General features: G+C 44.4%; 1 protein-coding gene across 1 annotated transcript in view; it reads right to left on the bottom strand.

Moving 5' to 3' along the window:
• Positions 1-19,048: 19,048 nt before the first annotated feature.
• The window catches only part of DNAJC1 (DnaJ heat shock protein family (Hsp40) member C1), a 92,960-nt gene continuing 84,972 nt past the window's right edge, over positions 19,049-27,036 (bottom strand). The window contains exon 12 of the mRNA XM_073581821.1: positions 19,049-19,274. Coding sequence (XP_073437922.1) covers positions 19,206-19,274 — 69 coding nt within the window. The 3' untranslated portion in view covers positions 19,049-19,205. The remainder of the gene's footprint in view (positions 19,275-27,036) is intronic.

The following is a 27,036-nucleotide window of genomic DNA, read 5'->3' as shown; positions in this document are numbered from 1 at the left end:
AGAAAAGATACATTCTAGAATGTTAAGAAAAGGCAAATATTCAGAATATTTGGTAACCTGATATGAGACGTTTAGTCATCTGAATTCTAACTTTAGTGACCAGTGCTCCGATACCGCCACGTCCAGGTGCAGACCAGAGAGAAGGATTTTTGGCTTTTGTTTGCCTGAGGTTTCCTAATGGACAGAAGTGTGATCCTCTGCCTCCCATGCTGTAATGTCTGCTGTCCTCGCATACAAAGCGTAACACTGAGACTAGGACGCACATTGTGCGCGGCTGGAGGACCTCGGCGTGGAATTTTCGAGTTCATCGTCACTCAGTAAAACATTCTTTTGTGCGCGCAGTAAAACTGGCAGTTTATGATGTGGCAGGGACATTGATTTTACTTTTTATTAAAGATTTCACAATAATAGTACTATTGGTCTCCCCATATGTGCAATGCATTTAAAAGAAGCAGATCAAAGTACTCCATATTTTATTTCACGATGCAGAGAGCAGGAATCCATGCCCTAACGTTACTCGCACTCTATTCATCACGGGCTTGGCAGGTTACCACTTCCAAGATTACAGAATATAATTTAGTCTGATGGCATCAACATCTGTATAATAAATGTAGCAGAGGCTCGGCTCCCCTCTCGACAAGGAGGTTTTATTACTATGGGTGTTTTTTTTTTTTTTAAGATGGTCCTGCTGAAATGTATCTGGTCCAGGTGTCATCAATTGTGTAATATATGTTCATGGTATAGAATGGACTGTCGTAAAGGTGAGTGGGAAAAGGTGCCCTGATAGCGCCAGGAAGACATTAAAGGTGAACGCCTAACGTGAGCAGTGCTGATGGGGACCGGACCCCACACAATTGCCAAGACATCAAGACGTGCACGCTCCGCAGGTATGCACTTGTCCTGTTCATTAGCATTGAACATGTTCACAATGACCTGTTGCCCGTGCACGCAGCTGTGTAGGGTTGTAACCTCGTCCGCAATGCTTACCTCTGATACAGATGTGAGCGGCGCTACACTGCCCCTTTAAGTGCTTGATAGATGTGCACCAAGCATGGCCAGATCTCCATTAACGTGTATAATAAAGGTAGCATCTGCCAAGTATTGCTAACTTAGGATCAACAGGTCTCCCCCAGGATATGTATGATGGGTATATGGGCACGGGACTATGGGATGGAGGATAATTATAATTTGCTATAACTAAACAGTTAGTTACTATTCCCGGGCAGCGCTGGGCTCTTCAGCTAGTATACTATAAAAGCTGCTCAGGACCGATCTGCTCAGTAGACTAGTCACATGCAGGTCACCAATCCAATGGCTTCTCCCCGCCTGCTGGCCTGGAGTGATGGGTCTCTGCCTGCATGCGCATATAAGCAGAGATGTCAATCTAGGACAGCGGGTGGGAGAAGACATTGGGAACATTGAAGTGCTTGGCTACGGCAAGCATGTACCAAGTAACAGTCATTTTGTCCTGACTGCTTTCAAGAAAATAAAAATCATGAAACCTGGTGACAAATTCCCTTTAGCGCTACACTTACACAAATAATGACCCTCGGTATTGGAGAAAGACGCTCTACTTTTTGTTCGAGTTTGGAAATTCACCTTGATCGCATGAGACTTTAGCTCTGTTATAGATGGTTAATGACTCCACAGCGATGGTCACCGCCAATTGCTGACTCAGCGGGAGCCACAACTACTGTGCCCTCCTAGATTCCGCTCCTTGGCTCTTCAGTCTCCTTTCAATATTGGTTTCTTATTAATGGGGTTTACTTTCACTTAATAAAATCCTGTAAATGTTACTTGAATAATTTTTTTTTTTAGATCCTAATGCAGGGCTCCCAGGGCCAACCAAAATACATCTCCAGACAGAAGCTATAAGTTCAGGAAAAGCCGTGAAAACCGCTGCCAAAGAATGTATGTAGTATAGAGGGGCTTCATATTCTGCCGTACTCACGGAAAATAGAATAACCCAATATAATATATAAAAAACAGTAAAAAATACAGATTCAGTAAAAAAAAAAATTGATGGAGGAATGTTTTTTTTTTTTTTAAATTTTAGGGGCAGAACAAAGTGTGCCGATTGTCTACATGGACATTTCTTCGGTCATTTTCCTTACATACAGTTTGTTTTTTGTGCTTTTGTTGGATAATAGTATATGCCGTATAAGTGATATTACCATGCATCCATCTTTAGGATTATCCATGCAAATGAAAGGCACATTGCACCAAAACTAGTGTTGCTACTACTAAGTGTCCGGCGATCCGGTACAAGGCGCAGTGTAAACTGTAAAGAGGGCTGTGGTGTTCAGGTCAGCTCAGCGGCCGCTTTGAACAATTGATGCCAAAAGTCATAGCTTTCACAAGTAAAGCACTACAGAATAAATGGCGCTATAATAATACCTTAGGATCGGCTATAGATAAGAATTCTGAAAGCTGTTAAAAATATAGAGAATTAAAAATATATATATATACTAGCTGAAGAGCCCGGCGTTGCCTGGGCATAGTAACTAACTGGTTATAACAAATTATAATGATTATATTGCACATAAAAACATTTCACATCATATATTCAACACTACAGATTTGCAACACAAAAACTAAATGATGACCCAAGTATTGACAGTATTTTATTTTCAACTCATTCGAGAGCCTTTTGATAAACAACATTTTTGGTTTTTCCTTTCGGTGCAAAGATGAACAGATTTTTTTGGCAGTTCCAACTCTTGAACAGACCAGGCAAAGTTGACCATGAGAAAAGCATGGAGATTGCAAATCGATCCCTACTACTTTCAAGGACTATTCAGAACACATGACACACACACAAAAATGAACAGGTCACTAAGACACAAAGAACACATAGTATGACAAATATATGTAACAGTAAGCAGCAAGTGCTAGTAAAAGATGTTATCAAAACCAGGGTATTTAGTTGATACTTTTTTTGGAAAAAAATGTACGCTAAGCCACTCCACCATGTCACGGTAACCCTTTTCAAAGCAGTCCTATCTAAGGGTGGTTTCACATTAGCGCTTTTTAAGCGCACGCACGGCCGGGGGTAGCTCCGCCCCCGTGCCGGCTCTCTGCCCGGCGTGCCCGCCCCTTGCTTGTAGCGCCGCCTCCTAGCGCACAGCGGCGCCTGCGATCGGCGCACCCTATCTTTAGCATAGGGTGCGCAGATCGTGCGCAGGCCGTGCGCTAGTTGCGCTTTGACCTGCGCTGCGCACTTTTGACGGTGCGCCGTGCGCGCCAAAATCAAACTTCGGATTTTGGCGCGCACGGCGCACCGTCAAAAGTGCGTAGCTCAGGTCAAAGCGCAACTAGCGCACGGCCTGCGCACCCTATGCTAAAGATAGGGTGCGCCGATCGCAGGCGCCGCTGTGCGCTAGGAGGCGGCGCTACAAGCAAGGGGCGGGCACACCGGGCAGAGAGCCGGCTCGGGGGCGGAGCTACCCCCGGCCGTGCGTGCGCTTAAAAAGCGCTAATGTGAAACCACCCTAATATATTTAAAACCTGATCATTTTTGTGCGTGTCTCGTGTTCTGAATCTAATGATTTCTTGCTTATGCAAGCTTTGGGAGATCCCCGCCTCTCTCTTTTGGGACACGCACATAAAAAGCCATTTTGCCCATACCGGGCAGCACCTTTCTGAACCCTGCTCATGAAGGTATTGTTCACATGATCAGGTTTTAAATATATTAGATAGGACTGCTCCAAAAAGGGTTACCGTGAAGTGGTGGAGTGACTTAGCGTACATTTTTTTTCCCAAAAAAACGTGTCAACTAAATTCCCTGGTTTTGATAACATCTTTTACTAGCACTTGCTTACTGTTACATATATTTTACAACAGAGTATTCATGCACGTTTGTCATACTATGTGTTCTTTCTGTGTCTTACTTTCAAGGACTGTCCCTGAGCTGTGTATCTATTCCGTGTGCTGAGCTGTGTAATCCTCTCCTGTGTGATACTGACTGCTGAGCTGTGTATCTAATTAATCCTATCCTGTGTGATACTGGCTCCCCCTGCAGTCTGTGTCAGAGGGTGGTCTGTGTTGGCATGGTAATAAATTGTGTTATTTCCAGCTTTACAGAAGGATGATGACACCATAGTAATGATAGACAAAATTGTTTGGTGAATTGGAACGCGTGGGGTTAAAATTTCGCCTCACAACATAGTCTATGACGCTCTCGGGGTCCAGACGTGTGACTAAGCAAAATTTTGTGGCTGTAGCTGCGATGGTGCAGATGCCAATCCCGGACATACACACATTGAGCGTTATATATTAGACTAGCTGAAGAGCCTGGCGTTGCCTGGGCATAGTGACCAACTGTCATTAGTTATAACAAATTATAATAATTATATTGCACATAAAAACATTTCATATCATATATTCAACACTACAGTTTTGCAACACAAATTAACTAAACGATTACCGAAGTATTGATAGTATTTTATTTTCAACTCATTCAAGATTTTTGTTTTTTTCTTTCGGTGCAAAGATGAACAGATTTTTGGCAGTTCCAACTCTTGAACAGACCACGTAAAGTTGACCATGAGAAAAGCATGGAGATTGCAAATCGATCCCTTCTACTTTCAAGGACTGTCTCTGAGCATTGGTAATGGACATTGCAAATAGCAGTTGAACTGGAAACTGGAGGCGTTTAAAATCAAAAAAAGCAGATGGAATGAGTGGAATTCTTGGAATGAAAATGTCCTCTCCTTTGGCACATCCTGTTTCTGAGCTATGTATCTAACCCTATCCTGTGTGATAATGTCTGCTGAACTGTGTACCTAATCCTCTCCTGTGTAATACTGACTGCTGAGCCGCGTATCTAATCATATCCTGTGTGATACCGACTGCTGAGCAGCGTATCTAATCATATCCTGTGTGATACCGACTGCTGAGCCGCGTACCTAATCCTATCCTGTGTGATACCGACTGCTGAGCCGTGTATCTAATACTAGTCTGTGTGATACTGTCTGCTGAGCCGTGTATCTAATCTCCTGTGTGATACTGACTGCTGAGCCGTGTATCTAATACTAGTCTGTGTGATACTGTCTGCTGAGCCGTGTATCTAATACTAGTCTGTGTGATACTGTCTGCTGAGCCGTGTATCTAATCTTCTGTGTGATACTGACTGCTGAGCTGTGTATCTAATCCTATGTGATACCGACTGCTGAGCCGCGTACCTAATCCTATCCTGTGTGATACCGACTGCTGAGCCGCGTACCTAATCCTATCCTGTGTGATACCGACTGCTGAGCCGTGTATCTAATACTAGTCTGTGTGATACTGACTGCTGAGCCGTGTATCTAATCCTATGTGATACTGACTGCTGAGCCGTGTATCTAATCCTATCCTGTGTGATACTGGGCGCTCCCTGCAGTCTGTCAGAGGGTGGTCTGTGTCAGCATAGTAATAAATTGTTATTTCCAGCTTTACAGAAGGACGATAACACCATAGAAATGATAAGAATAATAGGCCAAATTGGTGAATTGGAAAGCACGGGGTTAAAATTTCGCCTCACAACCAACATAGCCTATGACGCTCTCGGGGTCCAAACGTGTGACTAGCTGCGACGGTGCACATGCCAATCCCGGACATACACATACATACACTTTTTCCCCCATTATGTACCTAGGGGCAAAATTGTTTGGTGAATTGGAACGCGCGGGGTTAAAATTTCACCTCACAACATAGCCTATGACGCTCTCAGGGTCCAGACGTGTGACTGTGCAAAATTTTGTGGCTGTAGCTGCGACGGTGCAGATGACAATCCCGGGGACACACACACACATTCAGCTTTATAGATTAGATATCCCATAATCTACAGCTCTAATGCAGAATGTGTCTCTATGGCAACAGACTACAAACAAGTCTGGTGTAGTCTGATTCTGTCCTCATGCGCTTCCATCTGTCCTCTTAGGCCTGTTTCACACTTCCGTTTTTGTGTCCGCCAAACGGATCCGTTTCCGTTTTATTGACGGAAACGGATGCAAACGGATCCGTTTTTAAAAAAACGGATCTTTTTTTGACGGATCCGCGGTAACCGCTAATGGAAGTCTATGGGACAAAAAAACGTATCCTGCAAAAAATGGCGGATCCGTTTTTTAACGGAAACCAACGGATTTTGACGGATTTTAAAAAACGGAAGTGTGAAACAGGCCTTACACTAACAAACATTTAGGATTATGAAAAACGTCTGCTTCCCAGAAAAACAGGTAAAACTTGAATCCCCAGACAGGAAATCTAACCCGCCCTGTCAATGATAGACAAAGATGAGCGCTTCATCTATTCTCAACTGCAGGAAGGGCCTTGTCCGTTCAACACGAGACTCGGTCATACATTTCTTCATGTAGCCGAATTTGTCAGAAAGGACTGGGCCTGCGTTATTCATTCCCCCAGAAGAGAAGTTAAAATACAGACTATTGTGAAGATACACAGGATATGAAACTCGTCTGCTCGACAAACAGCGCCATCATTGTCTACAGGTTATATGTGGTATTGCAGCTTAGCCCCATATTTAATTCAGTGGGGTTTTGTCTGATGTTGCAGCTGAACTCATGGATAGACGTAGCTGTAAGAAAGTAGCTATGTTTTTCCAGACCTTGAAAAACCCTTTTACGTTTGCCCCCTTTCAGAAAAGCTTCAGCTCCTGTTGCAGGTTGTTTTTTTTTTCATTACAACAAATTGCTCTTTACTCACCCTCCCTAGGTCCAGTGCTGAGTCTTTGGCGCTGCTCTCAGTGTCCGGTATTGCTAACGTCACACAACAGTGCAGCAGCAAATTGGTGAACTCAGCGGCTCTGCCGGGGTAACTGGAACACCTGCCCGTCCGCCTTCCTCGCTGCTGAGATCACGGACTGGGTGTTGCGCTGTCGACGTGATGTCAGCACTGCTGCCGTTATTGGACATAAGGCCGGACCCGGGGAGGGGCGCAACTCTTTTTTTAACAAACTACAGCTGGGGATGAAGATTTTCTGAAAGGGAACAATTAAAAACCCGGTGAATTTTAGGTACATAGTCATAATCCACTGTTTTTGAGCTTATATAAAGGACAGATGTGGGATGACCTTTTCAGGTATCCTCTGGCCTCTCGGTGGTAGGTTCACTGCGCTGCAGAAGTTTTGTTTCTGGTGTTGTCCTGAATGTGCAGCCTGAAACAACCAAAGGGATCATTCAGATAATGTATAGAAGAGCACATTAGATGCAGCGACGGTGACACAACGTATCTCAGTCTCGTGGTCGGTGTCAGGATTAGATCACGGCTCGGTGATGGGGGATTGCTGACTTAGATATCTTAAAAGTGGAACCCAGATTCCAATTTGCAGGTCTTGCAGGAAGTCCCCCTGGGAGGCTACATGTGAACACGATCAGATCCAGAGACTTCAAATAGCTCCTTGTTAAAGTCTTTCATCAATGGTGAGAGTCCGTACAAAGGTGATGATGAAAGTGATCTTCAAAGGCTGTAACCTAGCAACCGCCTCACGACCTGCCGCCCTTCCGTCCTCTTCATCACGTAGAACTCTCCAAAGTCGCCATCACTCAGTGGATCAGGAAGTTTGTAATCCTTCAATCAGTTGCTACACAGCAACAACATCGCTTGTTTTCTGCCTCCCGTGTCTTCCTCAGACCTCCCAACACTATCCTCCCGTAGGTCTCCATCTATCGCTTTACTAACAGCCTCCTCCTGCTCTTACATGTCATGGCCGCTGCTGATCAATACATCTCACTGGCTAGGATAGATTTCAATTACTAATGGCACTAGACCAAACATACTATACTGAAGACTGGAACACACAAAAAAGGAATTATGTTATGTTTTTCAGGGCCGGTTTTAAACAGCTGTAGTATAAAGTGAAAAACCAAAGAAATTGTCATTTCAGTTAAAAAAAAAAACTTGGAAAACTAAGATGCTGATGCTGTTTTTGTACCATATAAAAGTGTAGCAGCTCCTATAATCACCCACCTGATCAGTCATTGTATTGGGCAGATAGCAATATGTGCTGGAGCGGTACAGTAACTGATTGGGGGTTGTACGGGGTCTTATCTATAGAACAGGACCCATGCACAATAAGTGCCGGCACAGACACTTTAGTATTTGTGTGTTTTACACCCAATGATGAGGCAGGCGATGGTAAGTGGGAATGACTTGAAGGCAAAGTATTTGGTCAGTATTTTATACATCAGTATTTGTAAGTCAAAATCAGGAGAGGAACAATCAGGAAATGTATAATAGAAACACGTCACCACTCGTGTATATTTTACCCACTCTTGGTTTTGGCTTACAAATACCAATGAGAAATACTGATGTAAAATACTGACCAAATCCTAAACTTGTGAACGTGGGCTAAAGAGGATTTTGTCACCAAATTTTTCATATTGAACTGGAATAGCTTAGCTACTCACCGATAACAGTGTTTCTCGGAACCCATGACAGCACCACGGAGAGAGGGGGTCCGCCCATCAAGGACAGGAACCTACAGACAAAAGAGCGGCACACCTCCTCCGCCCCCAGTTGGTTACAGAGCATCAGAGGGTCTCCCGGTTAGTTAACAACAAAAGTATATACAGTGGGGAAAAAAAGTATTTAGTCAGTCAGCAATAGTGCAAGTTCCACCACTTAAAAAGATGAGAGGCGTCTGTAATTTACATCATAGGTAGACCTCAACTATGGGAGACAAACTGAGAAAAAAAAATCCAGAAAATCACATTGTCTGTTTTTTTTTCATTTTATTTGCATATTATGGTGGAAAATAAGTATTTGGTCAGAAACAAAATTTCATCTCAATACTTTGTGATATATCCTTTGTTGGCAATGACAGAGGTCAAACGTTTTCTGTAAGTCTTCACAAGGTTGCCACACACTGTTGTTGGTATGTTGGCCCATTCCTCCATGCAGATCTCCTCTAGAGCAGTGATGTTTTTGGCTTTTCGCTTGGCAACACGGACTTTCAACTCCCTCCAAAGGTTTTCTATAGGGTTGAGATCTGGAGACTGGCTAAGCCACTCCAGGACCTTGAAATGCTTCTTACGAAGCCACTCCTTCGTTGCCCTGGCGGTGTGCTTTGGATCATTGTCATGTTGAAAGACCCAGCCACGTTTCATCTTCAATGCCCTTGCTGATGGAAGGAGGTTTGCACTCAAAATCTCACGATACATGGCCCCATTCATTCTTTCATGTACCCGGATCAGTCGTCCTGGCCCCTTTGCAGAGAAGCAGCCCCAAAGCATGATGTTTCCACCACCATGCTTTACAGTAGGTATGGTGTTTGGAGGAAAAAGAATACTGAGTTGCATCCATCAAACACGACAAGTTGTGTTTCTACCAAACAGTTCCAGCTTGGTTTCATCAGACCATAGGACATTCTCCCAAAACTCCTCTGGATCATCCAAATGCTCTCTAGCAAACTTCAGACGGGCCCGGACATGTACAGGCTTAAGCAGTGGGACATGTTTGGCACTGCAGGATCTGAGTCCATGGTGGCGTAGTGTGTTACTTATGGTAGGCCTTGTTACATTGGTCCCAGCTCTCTGCAGTTCATTCACTAGGTCCCCCCGCGTGGTTCTGGGATTTTTGCTCACCGTTCTTGTGATCATTCTGACCCCACGGGGTGGGATTTTGCGTGGAGCACCAGATCGAGGGAGATTATCAGTGGTCTTGTATGTCTTCCATTTTCTAATTATTGCTCCCACAGTTGATTTCTTCACTCCAAGCTGGTTGGCTATTGCAGATTCAGTCTTCCCAGCCTGGTGCAGGGCTACAATTTTGTTTCTGGTGTCCTTTGACAGCTCTTTGGTCTTCACCATAGTGGAGTTTGGAGTCAGACTGTTTGAGGGTGTGCACAGGTGTCTTTTTATACTGATAACAAGTTTAAACAGGTGCCATTACTACAGGTAATGAGTGGAGGAAAGAGGAGACTCTTAAAGAAGAAGTTACAGGTCTGTGAGAGCCAGAAATCTTGATTGCTTGTTTCTGACCAAATACTTATTTTCCACCATAATATGCAAATAAAATGAAAAAAAAACAGACAATGTGATTTTCTGGATTTTTTTTTCTCAGTTTGTCTCCCATAGTTGAGGTCTACCTATGATGTAAATTACAGACACCTCTCATCTTTTTAAGTGGTGGAACTTGCACTATTGCTGACTGACTAAATACTTTTTTTCCCCACTGTACATAACATTATAATTTGTATACTTATAGAGAAGCCTCGTGTCTAAGAACACACTCTACACACATTAAATCGTGCTCACCGCACACGTGAAAAGGGGGGGAATTAAGCGGGTGCTGTCATGGGTTCCGAGAAACACCGTTATCGGTGAGTAACTAAGCTATTCTCCCTCACCCATGACAGCACCACGGAGAGAATTTCAGAGATTGGTAGCTTAGGGAGGGACCACCGCCTGAAGGACCCTTCTCCCGAAGGTCAGGTCAGACGCAGAGGCTAGATCTAGGCGATAGTGTTTGAAAAAGGTAGAAGGTGTTGACCAGGTGGCCGCCTTACAGATCTGCTCTATTGATACCTCTGATCTTTCTGCCCATGAGGTCGCCATTGCTCTCGTAGAGTGGGCTTTTAGACCCTCCGGGATGGTATTCCCACTGCATGAGTATGCTAGGGCAATCGCATCCCTTATCCATCTTGCCAGGGTACTTTTGGACGCCCCGAGCCCCTTCCGAGGTCCCTGGAAACACACAAAGAGAGATCCTTCCTTCCTACATCCCTTGGTGGCCTCTAGGTAGTGCACTAAGCACCTCTTCACATCTAATGTGTGAAATTTCTCCTCTCCTCTATTCGTAGGGTTTGGGCAGAAGGAAGGAAGGACTACCTCCTGTGATCTATGGAAGTGTGTTGCTACCTTAGGCAAATATGCAGGGTCAGGTTTCAATATAATTCTATCCTCCATAATTTTAATGAATGGGGGTATTGCCGATAAGGCTTGAATGTCACTCACTCTGCGAGCAGATGTTAGGGCCACTAGCAGTATCGTTTTTAATAAGGGTCTTTAGTGGAGCTGACTGGATAGGCTCGAATGGGGGTCCTGTTAGGGCTGACAACACTAAGTTCAGATCCCATGATGGTACTTTCTGGGTAGTTATTGGTCTAGACCTGGCTGCGGCCCTCATAAACCGTGATACCCAAGGGTCGCTCGCCACCTCCTGATTATAGAGGGCGCCTAGGGCCGCTACCTGTACCCTCAGTGTGTTAGTCGCTAGTCCCTGTTCTAACCCCCTTTGGAGGAATTCCAGGATTTTATCCATTTGTATTCCATCCTGAACCTTTGCCCCCGAACTGGATAGGAATTTCCTCCAGGTTCTACCATAGGCTCTGGTTGTAATTGGTTTTCTACTTTTTTGCAACGTGGAAATTAGATTTTCTGAAAATCCTTTCCCCCTCAGCAGTGACCTTTCAAATTCCATGCTGTTAAATGGAGGTTCACTGCTTGGGGGTGTAGCACGGGACCCTGCGATAGAAGGTCGGGGAGATCTGGTAGAACCCAGGGGTCGGTTACTGACATTATTCTGAGCCATGAAAACCATGTTCTTTTTGGCCATAAAGGGGCTATAAGTATTACCCGAGCCCCCTCTTCCCTGACTTTCCTTATCACCGCCGGGAGGAGAATGGTCGGTGGGAAGGCATACAGTAGTCCCCGTGTCCATGGGAGCATAAATGCGTCCAGGGTCCGAGGATTCCCTTTGGGATTTAGAGAACAGAATGCTTCCACTTTTTTGTTTTTGTGGTCTGCAAATAAGTCTATGTCTGGGGTTCCCCACATTTCCACAATCTTCTGAAAAACGGACTGATTTAGAGCCCACTCCCCTTGATGTAGTTGGGTACGGCTCAGAAAGTCTGCTGTCTGGTTCTCTACTCCCCGTATGTGTAGCGCCGATAGGGACAGTAAGTTTTCCTCGGCTAACCTGAATATCTCGGAGGATGCCTCCATTAGCGTTCTGGACCTGGTTCCCCCCTGGTGGTTTATATAGGCCACTGTTACTCGGTTGTCCGAGAATATCCGGACATGATGGCCCTTTAATGCTGGCAAAAAGTGACTCAAGGCATAATTTACTGCTAGCAGTTCTTTTTGATTCGAGGAGGCTTTTAGTTCTTGACCTCTCCATCCTCCTTGAGCCACACTGATGCCCATGTGTGCTCCCCATCCCACGGGACTGGCGTCGGTGGTAATCACATGTGTGATCTTGGCCTCCCAGGGAATCCCTTTGGACAAGTTGTTTTTGTCCTCCCACCAGGCTAGGGAATGAATAGTTTTTGAATCTAGCGTAATATGATGTTCCAAGTGGTCTCCTAAAGCCCACTGGTTGGTCAGGACATCCCACTGCAGATCCCTCATGTGTATTTGTGCCCACTGGACCGCCGGCAAGCATGCAGAGAGGGACCCTAACAGAGACATTGCTCGTCTTAGTGTCATAGAAGGGTTTTGCCTCGCTTTTTGTAGCATATGAATGATTCTGTCCCTTTTGTGATTTGGCAAGTAACACACTTGGATGTTTGAATCCAGTGTCAGGCCTAGGAACTCCTGGACTCTCCTTGGTTCCAGCCTTGACTTTCAGGTTCAGAAGCCACCTGAGATTTTTTAGAGTGCTCATCACTCTGTCCCTCTGTTCTGTGCATTTCTGGCCTGAGTTGCTCGCTATTAAAAAGTCGTCCAAATATGGCACTATCAGAACATCCTGTTCTCTTATGTGAGCCATCATCTCTGCCACCAATTTCGTAAAGACCCGTGGAGCCACTGAGATCCCAAATGGCAGGGCCCTGTATTGGAATTCTCTTATTTCTCCTGCTATCGAGACCGCTAGCCTGATGTATTGCCTGGATTCTTTGTGAATGGGGACATGGTAGTAGGCATCGCTGAGGTCTAAGACCACCATAAAGCATTGCGGAAAGAGAATTTTGATGGTCGATTTGATTGACTCCATCTTGAATTTTTCGTTCTTGATATAGCAATTCAGTCTTTTTAAATTTATGATGGTGCAGAAGGTGCCGTCTGGTTTGGTTACTAGGAAGAGAGGCGAGTAGAACCCCCTGCCTCTCTCCTGTGGGGGAACCTCCTGTAGGACTTTTTTGTCCAACATACTCAGGACCTCTTTTTCGAGGGCGTCTTGTTCGTTTTTTGACGACCTTATCGGGGTAATTATATATTTTTGCGGCGGGAGAGAATAAAAGCTTATCCTTAATCCTGATCTTATAAGATTTATCAGCCAGGGCTTGTTGGATATTTTCTCCCAGGCTGGGAGGAAAAAAACTTAGTCTCCCTCCCACCCTGGGCCCACAGTCACTTGGCGGGTTTTTTATCCCGGGATGAGTTACCGATGATGAACCCCCTGTCCCTTCTTCTGTCTTCCCATTTTTGGTCTCTCGGGGGTCTCCTTTTAAAGAACTTTTTGTTCCGAAAGGACTGTTTAAAGCCCGTGGCGCTCACTGGTCCTAGGTTTGGGAAGCCTTTCTTTTTGTCGCCTGCCTTTTCGAGGATGTCATCCAAAGTTTCCCCGAAGAGGAATTTTCCTTCACAGGGAATGGCGCATAACTTCATTTTTGTCTGGAGATCCCCAGGCCAACATTTTAACCACAAAGCTCTTCTAGCTGCATTCGACAAGGCTGCCGTTTTGGATGACAATCTTATCGAATCAGCCGAAGAGTCGGCCAGGAAGGCCTCTTATCATTGGCATGGATTCCAGGATTTTATCTCTGGGAACCCCTTCCCTTATCTGTCTCTCCAATTGGTCTATCCATACCATAAGAGCTCTGGAGGTACAGGTTGGAGGTACAGGTTGCCGCTACCGCCGGCCTGATGTTTCCCCCTGCTGATTCCCAGGTGCCCTTAAGTAGGGTATCCGCTTTTTTATCTAATGGGTCTTTCAGGGTACCCATATCTTCAAAGGGGAGCGCAAACCTTCTTGAAGCTTCGGCTACCGCCACGTCTAGTTTGGGGGCTTTATCCCACGATGTGGATGCATCCTCATCAAATGGGTACTTTCTTTTGATGGAAGGAACCGTAGAGTTTTTCCTATTCGATTTTTCCCATTCTTTATCTATGAGGCCTTGGACGTTCTTATTTAACGGAAATACCCTCCGTTTCTTTTGACCCAGTCCTCCGAACATAATGTCCTGGACTGATCTATCAGTCCGGGGGTCTTCCACCCCCATAGTGGATCTTACCGCTTTTACTAAGGCATCCACTTCGTCCAGGGGGAAACAATGACGACCTTCCGTCTCCTCTTCGGAGGATGACGAGTCGGTGTTTACAGTATGGGAGGTGACTTCCCCTGACGATAAGCTCTCTGATTGGGACTCTATTACCACGTCCCCCTTCCTTCCTTTCCTTTCCCGTTTTTTGGATGAAAGGGCACTCTGAATTTCTGCGCGGATTACCGCCCTTAGGTCTGCGGCATGATCCAGGGTTTCACCACCGAGGACCTCCTGTATACAGGAGTCACATAATTTTTTCTCCCAGGGCGTTGGTAATGGCTTCCTACAGGTGGGGCATTCCCTGTTCTTGGTTTTTTCTCTCTTCTTTCCCTGATAAGGGAAAGAAGTCTATTACAATGGGGAACATTCACGAAGATCCACTTACCCCCCATGCGCGGTTGCAGGTACCGGTTCTGGAAGTGGATTCAAATCCCTCACTGGGCGATCCACGGCAGGTGACTTGCTCCTTGCAGTTGATTGCTGCGTGGAGTGACTACTGGACCGGCTCTCCCGTCCGTCTTTATCCTTTTGGCGGTGCTGGTGATGCTGCTGCTGCTGCTTAGGCTGCTGTAGCTCCTCATGCTGGTCGCTATCCATCACGCCTGAACGCTTCCAGCCCTGAGGCTGCTTCAGCGTTCCAAATTTGAATAGGCCGCCCTGGCGTCATGTTTTTCCGGCCTGCACCGCTGCCTCCCCGGGGAGTGCGCACTGCGCATGTGCCGACCGCGGGGACCCGGAAGATCCTCCTTCTATTTCCGGGGCAGCGCCATCTTGGTACACCTCTGTACCCGGCGCTGCCCCTATACCGGCTTCCCCCGGCCCCTACTCCTCCCGGAGCGGCGGCACGGTCCTCCCCGCCCGCTCACCCTGGACAGCCCCTCAGCTGCAGCGGTGGCGGCTTCGGCAACCGACCCCGCCGCGACAGGGGCCTCCCCGCTGTCTGACCGCGGACGGGACGGTCCCGGATCTTCACCCCGGTAAGTGCTGCGCTCCTGCTGCCGTGGTTCACCCGTCAAGGACAGGAACCCAACTGGGGGCGGAGGAGAGGTGCCGCTCTTTTGTCTGTAGGTTCCTGTCCTTGATGGGCGGACCCCCTCTCTCCGTGGTGCTGTCATGGGTGAGGGAGAAACAATGTAATCGTGGCTGTACAATATATTAAATTTCACCTCTACATTGCAGAGATATTAGCAATCAAAGTATTTGGCACTTAAGCCTCAGTGGGCTTTAACTCATTATCAGATAGTTTTCACTGGGGACATGTACTTTTTTCCCCCTGTATGAGGTGCCCAATCATAAGAAGTTATTATCATTATACATTTTTATAGCGCTATTTATTCCATGGCACTTTACATGTGAAAAGGGGCAAATATAGACAAGTACAATAAACATGAGCAATACAAGACACACACAAGTACAGAAAGAGAGAGGACCCTGCCCGCAAGGGCTCAGTCTACAGGGGATGGGTGAGGATACACTAGGAGAGGGTAGAGCAGGTCGTGCAGCAGTTCAGTAGACTGAGCATCACTGCAGGTTGTAGGCTTGTCAGAAGAGGTGGGTCTTCAGGTTCTTTTTGAAGGTTTCCATGGTAGGCGAGAGTCTGATGTGTTAGGGTAGAGAGTTCCAGAGTATGGGGGAAGCACGGGAGAAGTCTTGTATGCGGTTGTGGGAAGAGGAGATAAGAGGGGAGTAGAGAAGGAGATCTTGAGAGGAACGAAGGTTGCGTGTGGGTGAGTACCGGGAGACCATGTCACAGATGGATGGAGGAGACAGGTTGTGGATGGCTTTGTATGTCATGGTCAGGGTTTTGAACTGGAGCCTCTGGAAGGGCTTGGCAGAGAGGAGAGGCTGGGGAATAATGGGGAGACAGGTGGATTAGTCGGGCAGTAGAGTGTAGGATGGACTGGAGTGGTGCCAGAGTGCTAGAGGGATGACCAGAGAGTAGGAGGTTGCAGTAGTCAAGGCGGGAGATAAGGGCGTGCACTAGTGTTTTTGTGGTTTCATGGTCAAGAAATGCATGGATTCGGGAAATATTTTTGAGTTTGAGACTGCAGGAGGAGGCAAGGGTTTGGAGATGTGGCTTGAAAGAGAGGGCAGAGTAAAGGATCACCCCGAGACATCAAGCATTTGGGACTGGGGAAAGTGAGCAGCCATTCACATTGATAGATGGGTCTGGTGGAGGGGTAGAGTGAGATGGGGGAAAGATTATGAATTCTGTTTTGTCCATGTTCAGTTTTAGAAAGCAAGCAGAGAAGAAAGCTGAAATAGCAGACACCGTAAACTGTATCATTACTTCTCACACACTGAGAAACCTGAGCTATTAGGGGGCGTGTTCTTTTTCTGCTGTACTGCTGCCTGCTGATAATGATTGGGCAAGTCATACAGGTAGAATAAGTACACACCTCCAGTGAAGAATATCTGGTAAGTTTTTGTTCAGTCCAAGGACATGTTATCACATTCTTCACTGGAGGTGTGTACTACTCCCTGTATACATAAGGGTTACTTGCACTGTAGATACTTAGGTACTTATGGTCTTGCTCAGGAAAGGTTTCAATGGCGAGAATAGTGGGAATTCTTCACCTGTGTCTCACAAATTACTGGATAGAAAAAGATTCCTAGATTTTATAATAGAAGTGCACCATCAGGTTGTCTCCCAAATACTGGCTGACACACGGTCCCAGAGTGATGTCCATATACATGTGTGCTCCATCCTCCACTATTATCTCACAAGCCTGACAATATTTTTCACATTCCTATTCCACAAATCACAATCTGCAAATGACAAGGATTTTCTGCCCCTCCATGTAATAGTTATGCCTCACCATGTCTCTCCTCCAGAACATCAGTGCACACAAGACTTTCTACAGCTTAATCTTTGAGGTTATTCCATCACACATTTAACAAGCTTATTTTTGTTACACAGATTTTTTTTTGTGTTAACCATTTATTTGCCAGTGCACCATTGAGGTAGAGCAAGAATAACTAATCGTAAATGGACTTGGTGATATTCATTTTGATGGGTGACATCACCTGACTACATGTCGGAGACATCATCCGTGCACTTGTAGCCTGCAGCGTCTCTAGTTTTTCAGTTTGCCTGGAAGCTATCAGCTATAATGGTTACAAACGTGGGCAGGAATGAGGATTTTTTTTTTCCACTGGGTTTGGACGTGTAACCAACTGCAAATTGGATATCCAGACACAAATGGCTCGAGCATAAACGGCATCTCTCCAGCACAAGATCAACTGTGACACCAGAATGACATTCATAGCAGTGAGGGCTCGCAGAGACTGTGAGCGAGACCCGTCTCAGATTTATTTTTACTCATTTAATCTGATCTTTATTACACTCTGCTAATGCATGTGGCACATGTAAAGAACCACCGCACGAGAACAGCACAAATACCCCTGTGCAGCAAAATAAGGGACAATTTCTAACATTCATTGCATCGATCAGGAAATGCTCCTAAGTGCATACGGCAATCATGTCCGCAGACCCGTGTGGATGCTGTCGACATACGCTGAGCTAAGAGGTGACCTGCGTGCGACATGTACAACTGTACGGCATGTAGAGGAACACTTTGAAGGTGTACATGGGGAGTATTTCCATACTTAAGGAGTAAGTAGACTTAGTTTTTATAAACCAACATTGTAAAAGATGAGAACCTTTGTAATGCGGAAAATGCTGTTTGCCAACTTATCAGTACCTTCTCTCCCTGCACTGATCAACTGCTCTCAAAAACTGCACAAATCTGTGCGCTTCTGTTTTTCGCAAACGATCAAATTACACTTGCTGCTTATAAAAGTCTATGGAGAGTTGGGAACCTGGAGAAAGAAAAAGGCAACACACAAAGAGAACTTGTTGTGGCTTCTAATGACTGGAGCCTGCAGAGGGCAAAACGGCTAATTAATGCAGGATACCATATATTGGCCAGAAATAGTGTCCACGTTGGGAAACTCCTTTATGAGCAACATGTGCAGGGTATACCACATACACTGTGCATTCAATTTTTTTCTAACACAAATGTCTTTTTGCGGTAGTGTTGTAGCTCGATGAGGTGCAGAATTTTTAAAAGGGAACCAGTCATCAGATTCATGTTGTGTTATTTCAGAGTAAACGTACTTAAAATGGCAGCTGGGGTCTGTGTGTCTCGGCTAACTAGTTTGAGGCAGGTCCATGGCAGCTTCTCTCCCCGCCTCGGTCCAGTTGACTGGCAGGTCTCACCCTATACACACACACACCTTGGGAGAGACCGGTCAGTCAAAGAGACCAGGGTGAGAAGAAGCCGGCCAGGGACCCAAGCCGCAGCATTTCAGAATAAGGGCTCATTCAGACAAGTGTATTATCTGGGCGTTTGCTGTCCTTGTTAACAGTGCGCGAACAACACACTGATCAATGTTGCACAATAGGGTTGTTCAGATGACTGTTTCTTCACAAGGATAGAGTGACCGTGCGAAAAAAAAAAAAAAAATTCACAGCATGCATTATTCTTTTCCAAGTCGACCATTCAAGTCTATAGACGTGCAAAAAACCAGCATATCCCACACACAACATCCATATTGCATCCGATTTTAATGGATACATTGCCATTATTAATGCAGGGAACAGTATTTGATCATGTTGATTTCAAAATGTTGATGTATAAAAACAGGTCGATTTTTCATATGCTCGTCTGATCCCAGCCTAAAATATACCTGGTTACAATCAGGCAGTCTGTGTCGAATTCACGCTGCCTGTGGTTTGGGCATAAGTCTGAGGACAGGTTCCCTGCAATGTTCGTTAGGTCCAAAAGACAAAACAAAACATTTCGTAACTTGAAAAAGAATAAAACAGTAAATCACAGTAAACCGTTTATGATATAAAAATATGTTTTACTCATCTGCAGATAAAGATGGTATTTATTTTAAAATCCATATATTTAATCTAAGGCACCTGAACGTGAAAGAGAATACTGAGATCCAAGTAACCGGCTGTACATCATCCTCTCCATGCCTCCGTTGTTCTGACTCAGCTTTTTGCCTGTTTCTTCTTTTGTACCAGCTCGACCAGCATCTTATACCGACATATACAGTCCTCCTGCAGGGGAAGAACACATATCCATTACTGCCTGCACTAACCACCAGCAAAGTGATTATCAGAAGCTGAAGAAACAGGAGCAGCAACACTGCTACTACATGTGGGGACAAATGACACCGCAAGAAACGACCTGGAAACCATCTGCAGAGACTTTGAAGACTTAGGCAAGAAAGTGAAAGAACTGGGAGCACAGGTGGTCTTCTCTTCCATCCTCCCAGTGGATGGCCATGGAACAAGGAGGTGGAATAAGATTCTGCAGGTGAACAACTGGCTACGTCGATGGTGCCGTCAGCAATGATTTGGATTTCTGGATCACGGAGTGAACTACTTATACGATGGACTACTTGCTAGAGATGGGGTGCACCTTACGAAGACTGGAAAGCAGGTATTTGGAAGTCGCCTTGCTACACTTGTAAGGAGAGCTTTAAACTAGAACAACATGGGAAGGGAAGCAAAAGACCAGAAAAAGCCATACACCTGAGAAATGCTACTGAGAACTCTGCTATTAGAAGTGGAAAGGAAGAACAAAGACGAAAGAATCTAATTAAAAAAGATATTGGAGAAAGAGAAACCAATCACAAACTAAAATGTTTCTATACTAATGCACAAAGCATAGGCAACAAACAAGGAGAATTGGAACTACTAACACAGGAACAGAAATATGATGTCATTGGAATCACTGAAACTTGGTGGGACAATACACATGATTGGAATACAAGACTAGAAGGATACAACTTATTTGCAAGAAACAGACTTGATAAACGAGGAGGGGGTGTCGCATTGTATGTTAGAAATGCGTATATCTGCACAGAGATTGAAGCTTCAGAGACTGGGAGTTCTGTGGAAACTGTTTGGGTAAGAATACAAGGACAGAACAATGGAAAGGACACCATTGTAGGCATTTACTACAGGCCGCCTGTGCAAGCTGAAGATATGGATGAACTCTTTATGCATCAAATGGCCAAGTTCTCCAAAAAATATGACATAGTTGTCATGGGAGATTTCAACTATCCAGACATTTGTTGGGAATCTCTCTCAGGCAAAACTAACAGGTCAAGGAAATTCTTATCCTCTCTTGCTGACAACTTTATCTTCCAAAAGGTAAAGGAGAAAACAAGGGGAACTGCTACCTTGGATCTAATCCTTATAAACAGGGAGGAAATGGTTGAGGAGGTAAAAGTGGCTGGGACCCTAGGAGGTAGCGACCATGCTATTTTAGAATTTTGGATAACTAGAGGCGGAAGACCTGTGAAGACTCAGACGTCAAGGTTAGATTTCAGAAAGGCAGATTTTAAGGGATTCAGAAAGAGAATTGGAGGGATCCAATGGCTGGATATCCTTAAAGACAAAAAATGTCCAGGAAGGATGGGAAATCTTGAAAAATGAAATTCTCAAAGCACAGTTGTTAACAATTCCGAAAAGAGGGAAGAATAGGAAGCATTTAAGGAAACCAGGATGGATGAACACAGAACTTAAGCACATGCTAAAAAGGAAGCAAAAAATGTTTATAAAATGGAAAGAAGGAGGCATATCTAAAGAAGAATATAATGCTGTCTGCAGAACCTGCAAGGCACAAATCAGATTAGCTAAAGCTGAAAATGAATTGAGGCTTGCAAGAGATGTCAAAAGCAATAATAAAGGATTTTGGGGATATGTCAAAAGTAAAAGAAAAGTCAAAGATGCTATAGGATTTTTACAGGATGAAAATGATGAAATGGTAAGACAGGATGTTGAGAAGGCTGAACTTTTAAATTCCTATTTTGCATCTGTTTTCTCTCAGAAAGGAAATGTAACATCAACTGTTATTCACTGTCCTATTAAGGGAATAGAAGAATCCAGGATATCTATAAACAGAAAGATAGTGAGGAAACACTTAGCTAACCTAAATGAATTCAAGTCTCCAGGTCCAGATGAATTACACCCCAGAGTACTGAAGGAGATAGCAGAAGAAATTTTTGAACCCCTCTCCATAATCTTTGAAAATTCTTGGAGAACAGGAGAAGTGCCAGAAGACTGGAGAAGAGCAAATGTTGTTCCTATCTTCAAAAAGGGGAAGAAGGTGGACCCAGGCAACTATAGGCCGGTGAGTCTGACTTCTATACCAGGAAAGATCTTTGAACAAATTATTAAACAACATGTATGTCAATACCTGGATAAGAATGAAGTGATTAAACAGAGTCAGCATGGGTTTGTAACTAATAAGTCATGTCAGACTAATTTAATTTCCTTCTATGATGGTATTACTGATTGGGTGGATCAAGGAAATGCTGTAGATATAGTATATCTTGACTTCAGCAAAGCATTTGACAAAGTCTCTCATACAATCCTTATTGAAAAAATGACTAAGTATGGAATGGACAAGGCAACTGTTAGGTGGATTCATAACTGGCTTAGTGATCGGACCCAAAGAGTGGTCGTAAATGGCTGCACATCCAGTTGGAAGAATGTCTCAAGTGGGGTACCACAGGGCTCTGTCCTGGGCCCTGTATTGTTCAACATCTTTATCAACGATTTAGATGAAGGAATTGAGGGTAAACTGATTAAATTTGCTGATGACACAAAGCTAGGAGGGAAAGCTAATACTAGAGAAGAGAGAGAGAGGATTCAAAAAGATTTAAATAAACTGGAGAAGTGGGCAGCAACTAACAGAATGGTTTTTAACAGGGAGAAATGCAAAGTACTACATCTGGGCAATAAAAATGAAAAAAGCATATATAGAATGGGAGGAATAGGGCTAAGTGACAGCACATGTGAAAAAGACTTGGGTATACTAATAGATCACAGACTGAATATGAGTCAACAGTGTGATGCAGCAGCAAAAAAGGCAAATGCAATTCTTGGATGTATTAACAGAAGCATACAGTCTAGATCACGTGAAGTAATTATTTCCCTCTACTCCTCTTTGGTCAGACCTCATCTGGAATATTGTGTCCAATTTTGGGCACCACATTTTAAAAAAGACATCAACAAACTGGAGCAAGTTCAGAAAAGAGCGACCAGAATGGTGACCGGTCTGCAAACCCTGTCTTATGAGGAAAGGTTGCAGGATTTGGGAATGTTTAGTTTGCAAAAGAGAAGACTGAGAGGAGACTTAATAGCTGTCTACAAATATCTAAAGGGCTGTCACATTGTAGAAGGATCAACTTTATTCTCATTTGCACAAGGAAAGACTAGAAGCAATGGGATGAAGCTGAATGGGAGGAGACACAGATTAGATATTAGAAAAAACTTTTTGACAGTTAGAGTGATCAATGAGTGGAACAGGCTGCCACGAGAAGTGGTGAGTTCTCCTTCAATGGAAGTCTTCAAACAGAGGCTGGACAGACATCTAACTGGGATGATTTAGCGAATCCTGCTTTGAGCAGGGGGTTGGACCAGATGGCCCAGGAGGTCCCTTCCAACTCTACGATTCTATGATTCTATGAACACTTGAGGTTCTAGGTGGAGACATCTCCGGCACAGTTTGTATCTGCAGATCCTGGACACTAAATCTAGAGTTAGGTAGTACGACCGACTGAGCTCTGGATACAGCACATTTTTCTGCAGTGGAAAGTTTTTCCTCCTAAGACCGGACTTTTATCAAGATCTGCAGTATCCCAGACTCCTCAGCATTGTAAAAGGCAGATTGTAGGACACAGAGGGAAAAGTCAGAAAAACGATACAACTTAACGAAAAGTGTGATTGCACTAAAAGGGTCAGAGGAGCGAGGGCATCTACCTACTCTTAGGTGACTCAACCGCTGACAAAGTGCAGCATAGAGAAAACACACTGACTATACCATATACTGTATCGCAATTTTCATCTGTATATTTCTTGCTAAAAACAGGAAGCAATCCCATCAAGCCAGTCCCAAAGATGAACAGTCTGGAAAAATCCAAAATGGCTTTTCCGCTGATCTCCAATGTCAGGAAGGACAAGATCCCCCATCCACCATACTGAAAATCTGAAGCATATTAGGAAGTCAAATCTAACAGACCAGCTTCTTTTTAATGTTCATAAGTCCAGAAACTTGCACTCAAAATGCATCAAAGTCTCCCCGGCCGGGTTAATACAAGCGTAGAATTTCATGGGCCTCAATGCCCGGATGGACAGCGAGTCTTCCAAAGCAGAACACACATCCTCATTTGTGGTTATGAGACTAAGTTTGGGTCGGGAGACTCACAGCCTGATGGGGCACTGTGGTCCGTACACGGCCCGTGAAAATATGCTCATGTGAAACGCCTATTAATAATGCAGCCAAGACAGTAGTATTACTCACTAGACCCATGGCACCTACCCTCGAGACCCCCACCAGTGGTTGAGAACCAAGGGTCTAGAGTTTCCAGAGTACAACTCCTGGTCCTTAAGGAATTAGATTCGGAATCATTGTCAATGTCAAGAGTTTGGCTCCTGAGATACTTGACATTCGGTTGATTTTGCTGGGATACGTCTGTATGCTCATTGCCTTTGCAGCAGCTACATCAGTGAAAACGCCAAAGAATGTCAGCGAGGGACTCCCCTCTAAGTCTTAAGGCACATGGACTCGGGACGTCCTTATCAGTCCGTTATGTAGACAGAACGATACACATATTTCGCCTTTTTTTTTTATTTTCAAGATAATGATATGGTCAAGGATGCTCCATCCAGTTCATGGCAACCTAGAATGAACATGAAAGAGGTCTGCAATTTGGATACTTGTGTCCTTCTTGACAATGGGGCAGATGTTGGAGCCTGTGTTCGATAAACGCACGTACCTTCCATTGTGGCGCGGGGAGCGTGCTAGTAACCATGGCCACGGTGATTATAGGGAACAGGGGAAGGAGAAGAAAGCAGAAGAGAAATGAGAAATTCTCAAAACTGCTTACAAAGAGCAAATATGGACGCTTGTCAAGTAGGGAGAAGCACTTGAGAAGTGGACTCTAAGCCTGAATCAAAGGTAAGGAGAAAAAACACATTGCACCCTACACTCTACTGGAGATCAAAGCCTCAGCCTTGTACTCGAATGGCTTTCATGGTGGCCTTCAGTTGGTCACCGAAACCTTTGTATTTTATATTGAATGAGACCTATGAGTAATATCAGTCCGGAGACGCTCCTCAAGGAGGACTGTGACATTGTATGGTGGAAAATCCAGAAAATGTGCCTGTCCATCACTACCTGGAGAACTAAATATCACCTGCATATGGCGACACCGCTCGAGTGTCAGCATCTCCTGTGCAACCACAAACACCATATGACAGCTACCGTATTTCTCTGCTGGACGAGCCAAATAATATGAAACATGTTCCCACTAGATGAAGCGATTTAAGGCTTTGATGCAGTCCACGTCATCTTCAGGAGAAGAGAGGAGCCGATGACACAGTGTCATCACATACCGGTCAGTTGTGCATTGTGTGCCGGCACCGATCATTAGATCTCAGTTGGTATACACAGACCCGACATCACCTTCCCATGAGTATGTGAGCGGCGCTGGACAAACCCTTAGGCTACGTTCACATGCAGCATTTTTTGGCTACTTTTTTTTTTACAAGAATAAAAAGCTGCTTTTTAAAGTACCTGCAAAAGCTCTGAGATATCAGAAATCTCGTGCACACGCTTGTTTTTTTCGTGACTACAATTGAAAACTGCACTGTTTTTTTTAAATTTTTCCATTACGGAGCCACCAACTGTCATATCCTATGGAGAACTGTAACTGGTCTTTGGGTAAATTCACAAGTAGCAGTGGAAATAAAAACTAAAATCCATTCCATTCATGTAAATGGGGTTGGAAAAAATATGGACTTCTTCAAGCTCCAATCACAAGTCGGACCAGCTGAATTTAACCCCTTCATGACCGCCAATACGTATATTTACTGACCTGAGATATAAGGGAATATCATCCCATACAGGTGACAATCCAGCAGCTGTCGGCTGTCCACTATATCTGACAACTTGCTGTATCACAAATGATCGGTGTTGGCACCATCCATATCTGTTTAACCCCTTAGTTGCTGCTGTCAAAAGTGACTACATCAAATAAATGGTTAATAGATTGTGGGGGCTTTCACTTTAATCTAATTGACACACCGAGATCATGATTGTGTGGTCCTGATGTTTGCCATAGCAGTTCATGGCCAAATAGCGGCCTTAAGGCCCTTTTACATTTAGCGATGCACCAGCGATCCGACCAGCGATCCCACCTGGTCAGGATCGCTGGTGCATCGCTAAATGATCGCTAGTGAGCTTTCATACAGAAAGATCTCACAGCGATGCAGCAGCGACGCAGCGCACAATACTCACCTTTCACACACAGCGATCCTGCGTCCTCCCGCCCGCCTCCACGCGTCGCTCGTCGTCACAGCAGGAAGTCTCAGCAGGAAGCGCCCGACGAGAAATGGAGCCGGACATTCTCGCGCGATCAGCGATGGACAGCAGGGGAGCCGGTCGCTGGTAAGTATCACACATAGCGATATCGCTAGCAATATCGCTATAACGTCACAAAACCGGTGACGTTTTAGCGATATTGCTAGCGATATTGCTTAGTGTAAAACCCCCTTTAGAGTCTCCCGGATATAGCGGTCAGTTCAGAAGTTAGTGACATCTAGGTAGTAAACAAACACTTTTTCATTCCGGCTATACCATTTTGCATTAATTCCTGAAAATCACCTGAAGGGTTAATAAACTACCTAACAGCAGTTTTCAATATGTCAGGGGGTGCAGTTTTTAAAATATTATCATGTTTGGGGGTTTTCCAATATATAGCACTCCTAAAGTCACTTCAAACTTGGATAGGTCCCTCAGAAAAATACATTTTGTAAATTTCCTTGAAAAAATGAAAAATTACTGCTACATTTTTAAACCTCCTAAAAGGCTAACAAAATAAATTAGCGTTTTAAAAATGGTGCTGATGTAAAACAGGCATGTGGGATATGTTATGTATTAATGTTTTTCTGTGGTATGACTATCTGGATTAAAGGGATAATAAAAGTTTAAAAATTGCAATTTTTTTTACATTTTTGTCAAGTTTCTGATATTTTTTATAAACAAACAAAATATATCAATCTAAATTTATCACTATCATAAATTATAATGTGCCACGAAAAAAACAATTAAATATATTTTTTTTTATCAGATTTGTGCGTGATGTATCAGCACTAATTAGTCTAAGTTGGTGAAGTGAGAAAAATATAGGGCAAGGAAGGCATTAATCAGAGAGTCAGCACAGAGACCAAATGAAACCCTGAAAAAGCTGCAGAGTTCCCAAGCAGAGACTGGAATATGTGTCTATACGACCACAGTAAGCCGTACACTCCATAGAGGTGTCCTTTATGGAAGAGTGGGTAGAAAAAAGCCTTTACTTACATACAAAGATTGAAAGGCTTGTTTTGAGTTTGACAAAAGACACGTGGGAGACTCCCCAAATGTTTGGAGGAAGGTGCTGTGGTCAGATGAGACCAAAGTTTAACTTTTTGGCCACCAAGCTAAATGCTATGTCTGGTGCCAAACACACAGCTTATCACAAGAACACCATCCCCACAGTGAAACATGGTGGTGGCAGCATCATGCTGTTGGAATGCCTTTCAGCAGCAGGGACAGAGAAAATGGTCCAAGTCTAGGGGAAGATGGATGGTGCGAAATACAGGGATATTCTTGAGTAAAACCTGTTTTAGTCTGTGAGTCATTTGAGACCTTCCAACAAGACAATGACCCAAAGCATACTGCTAAAGCAAGACTCGAGTGGTTTAAGCGAAAATTAGTGACGAGCGATTAGGCTTGTTACTCGAGATTTCTGAGCATACTCGCTCA

Source organism: Dendrobates tinctorius, unplaced genomic scaffold (assembly GCF_039654945.1).
Source record: "Dendrobates tinctorius isolate UK_male_01 unplaced genomic scaffold, ASM3965494v1 ptg000070l, whole genome shotgun sequence".
Classification (NCBI taxonomy): domain Eukaryota; kingdom Metazoa; phylum Chordata; class Amphibia; order Anura; family Dendrobatidae; genus Dendrobates; species Dendrobates tinctorius.
Note: the sequence above shows the minus strand (reverse complement) of the source record. Positions and strands in the feature narration are given on the sequence as shown.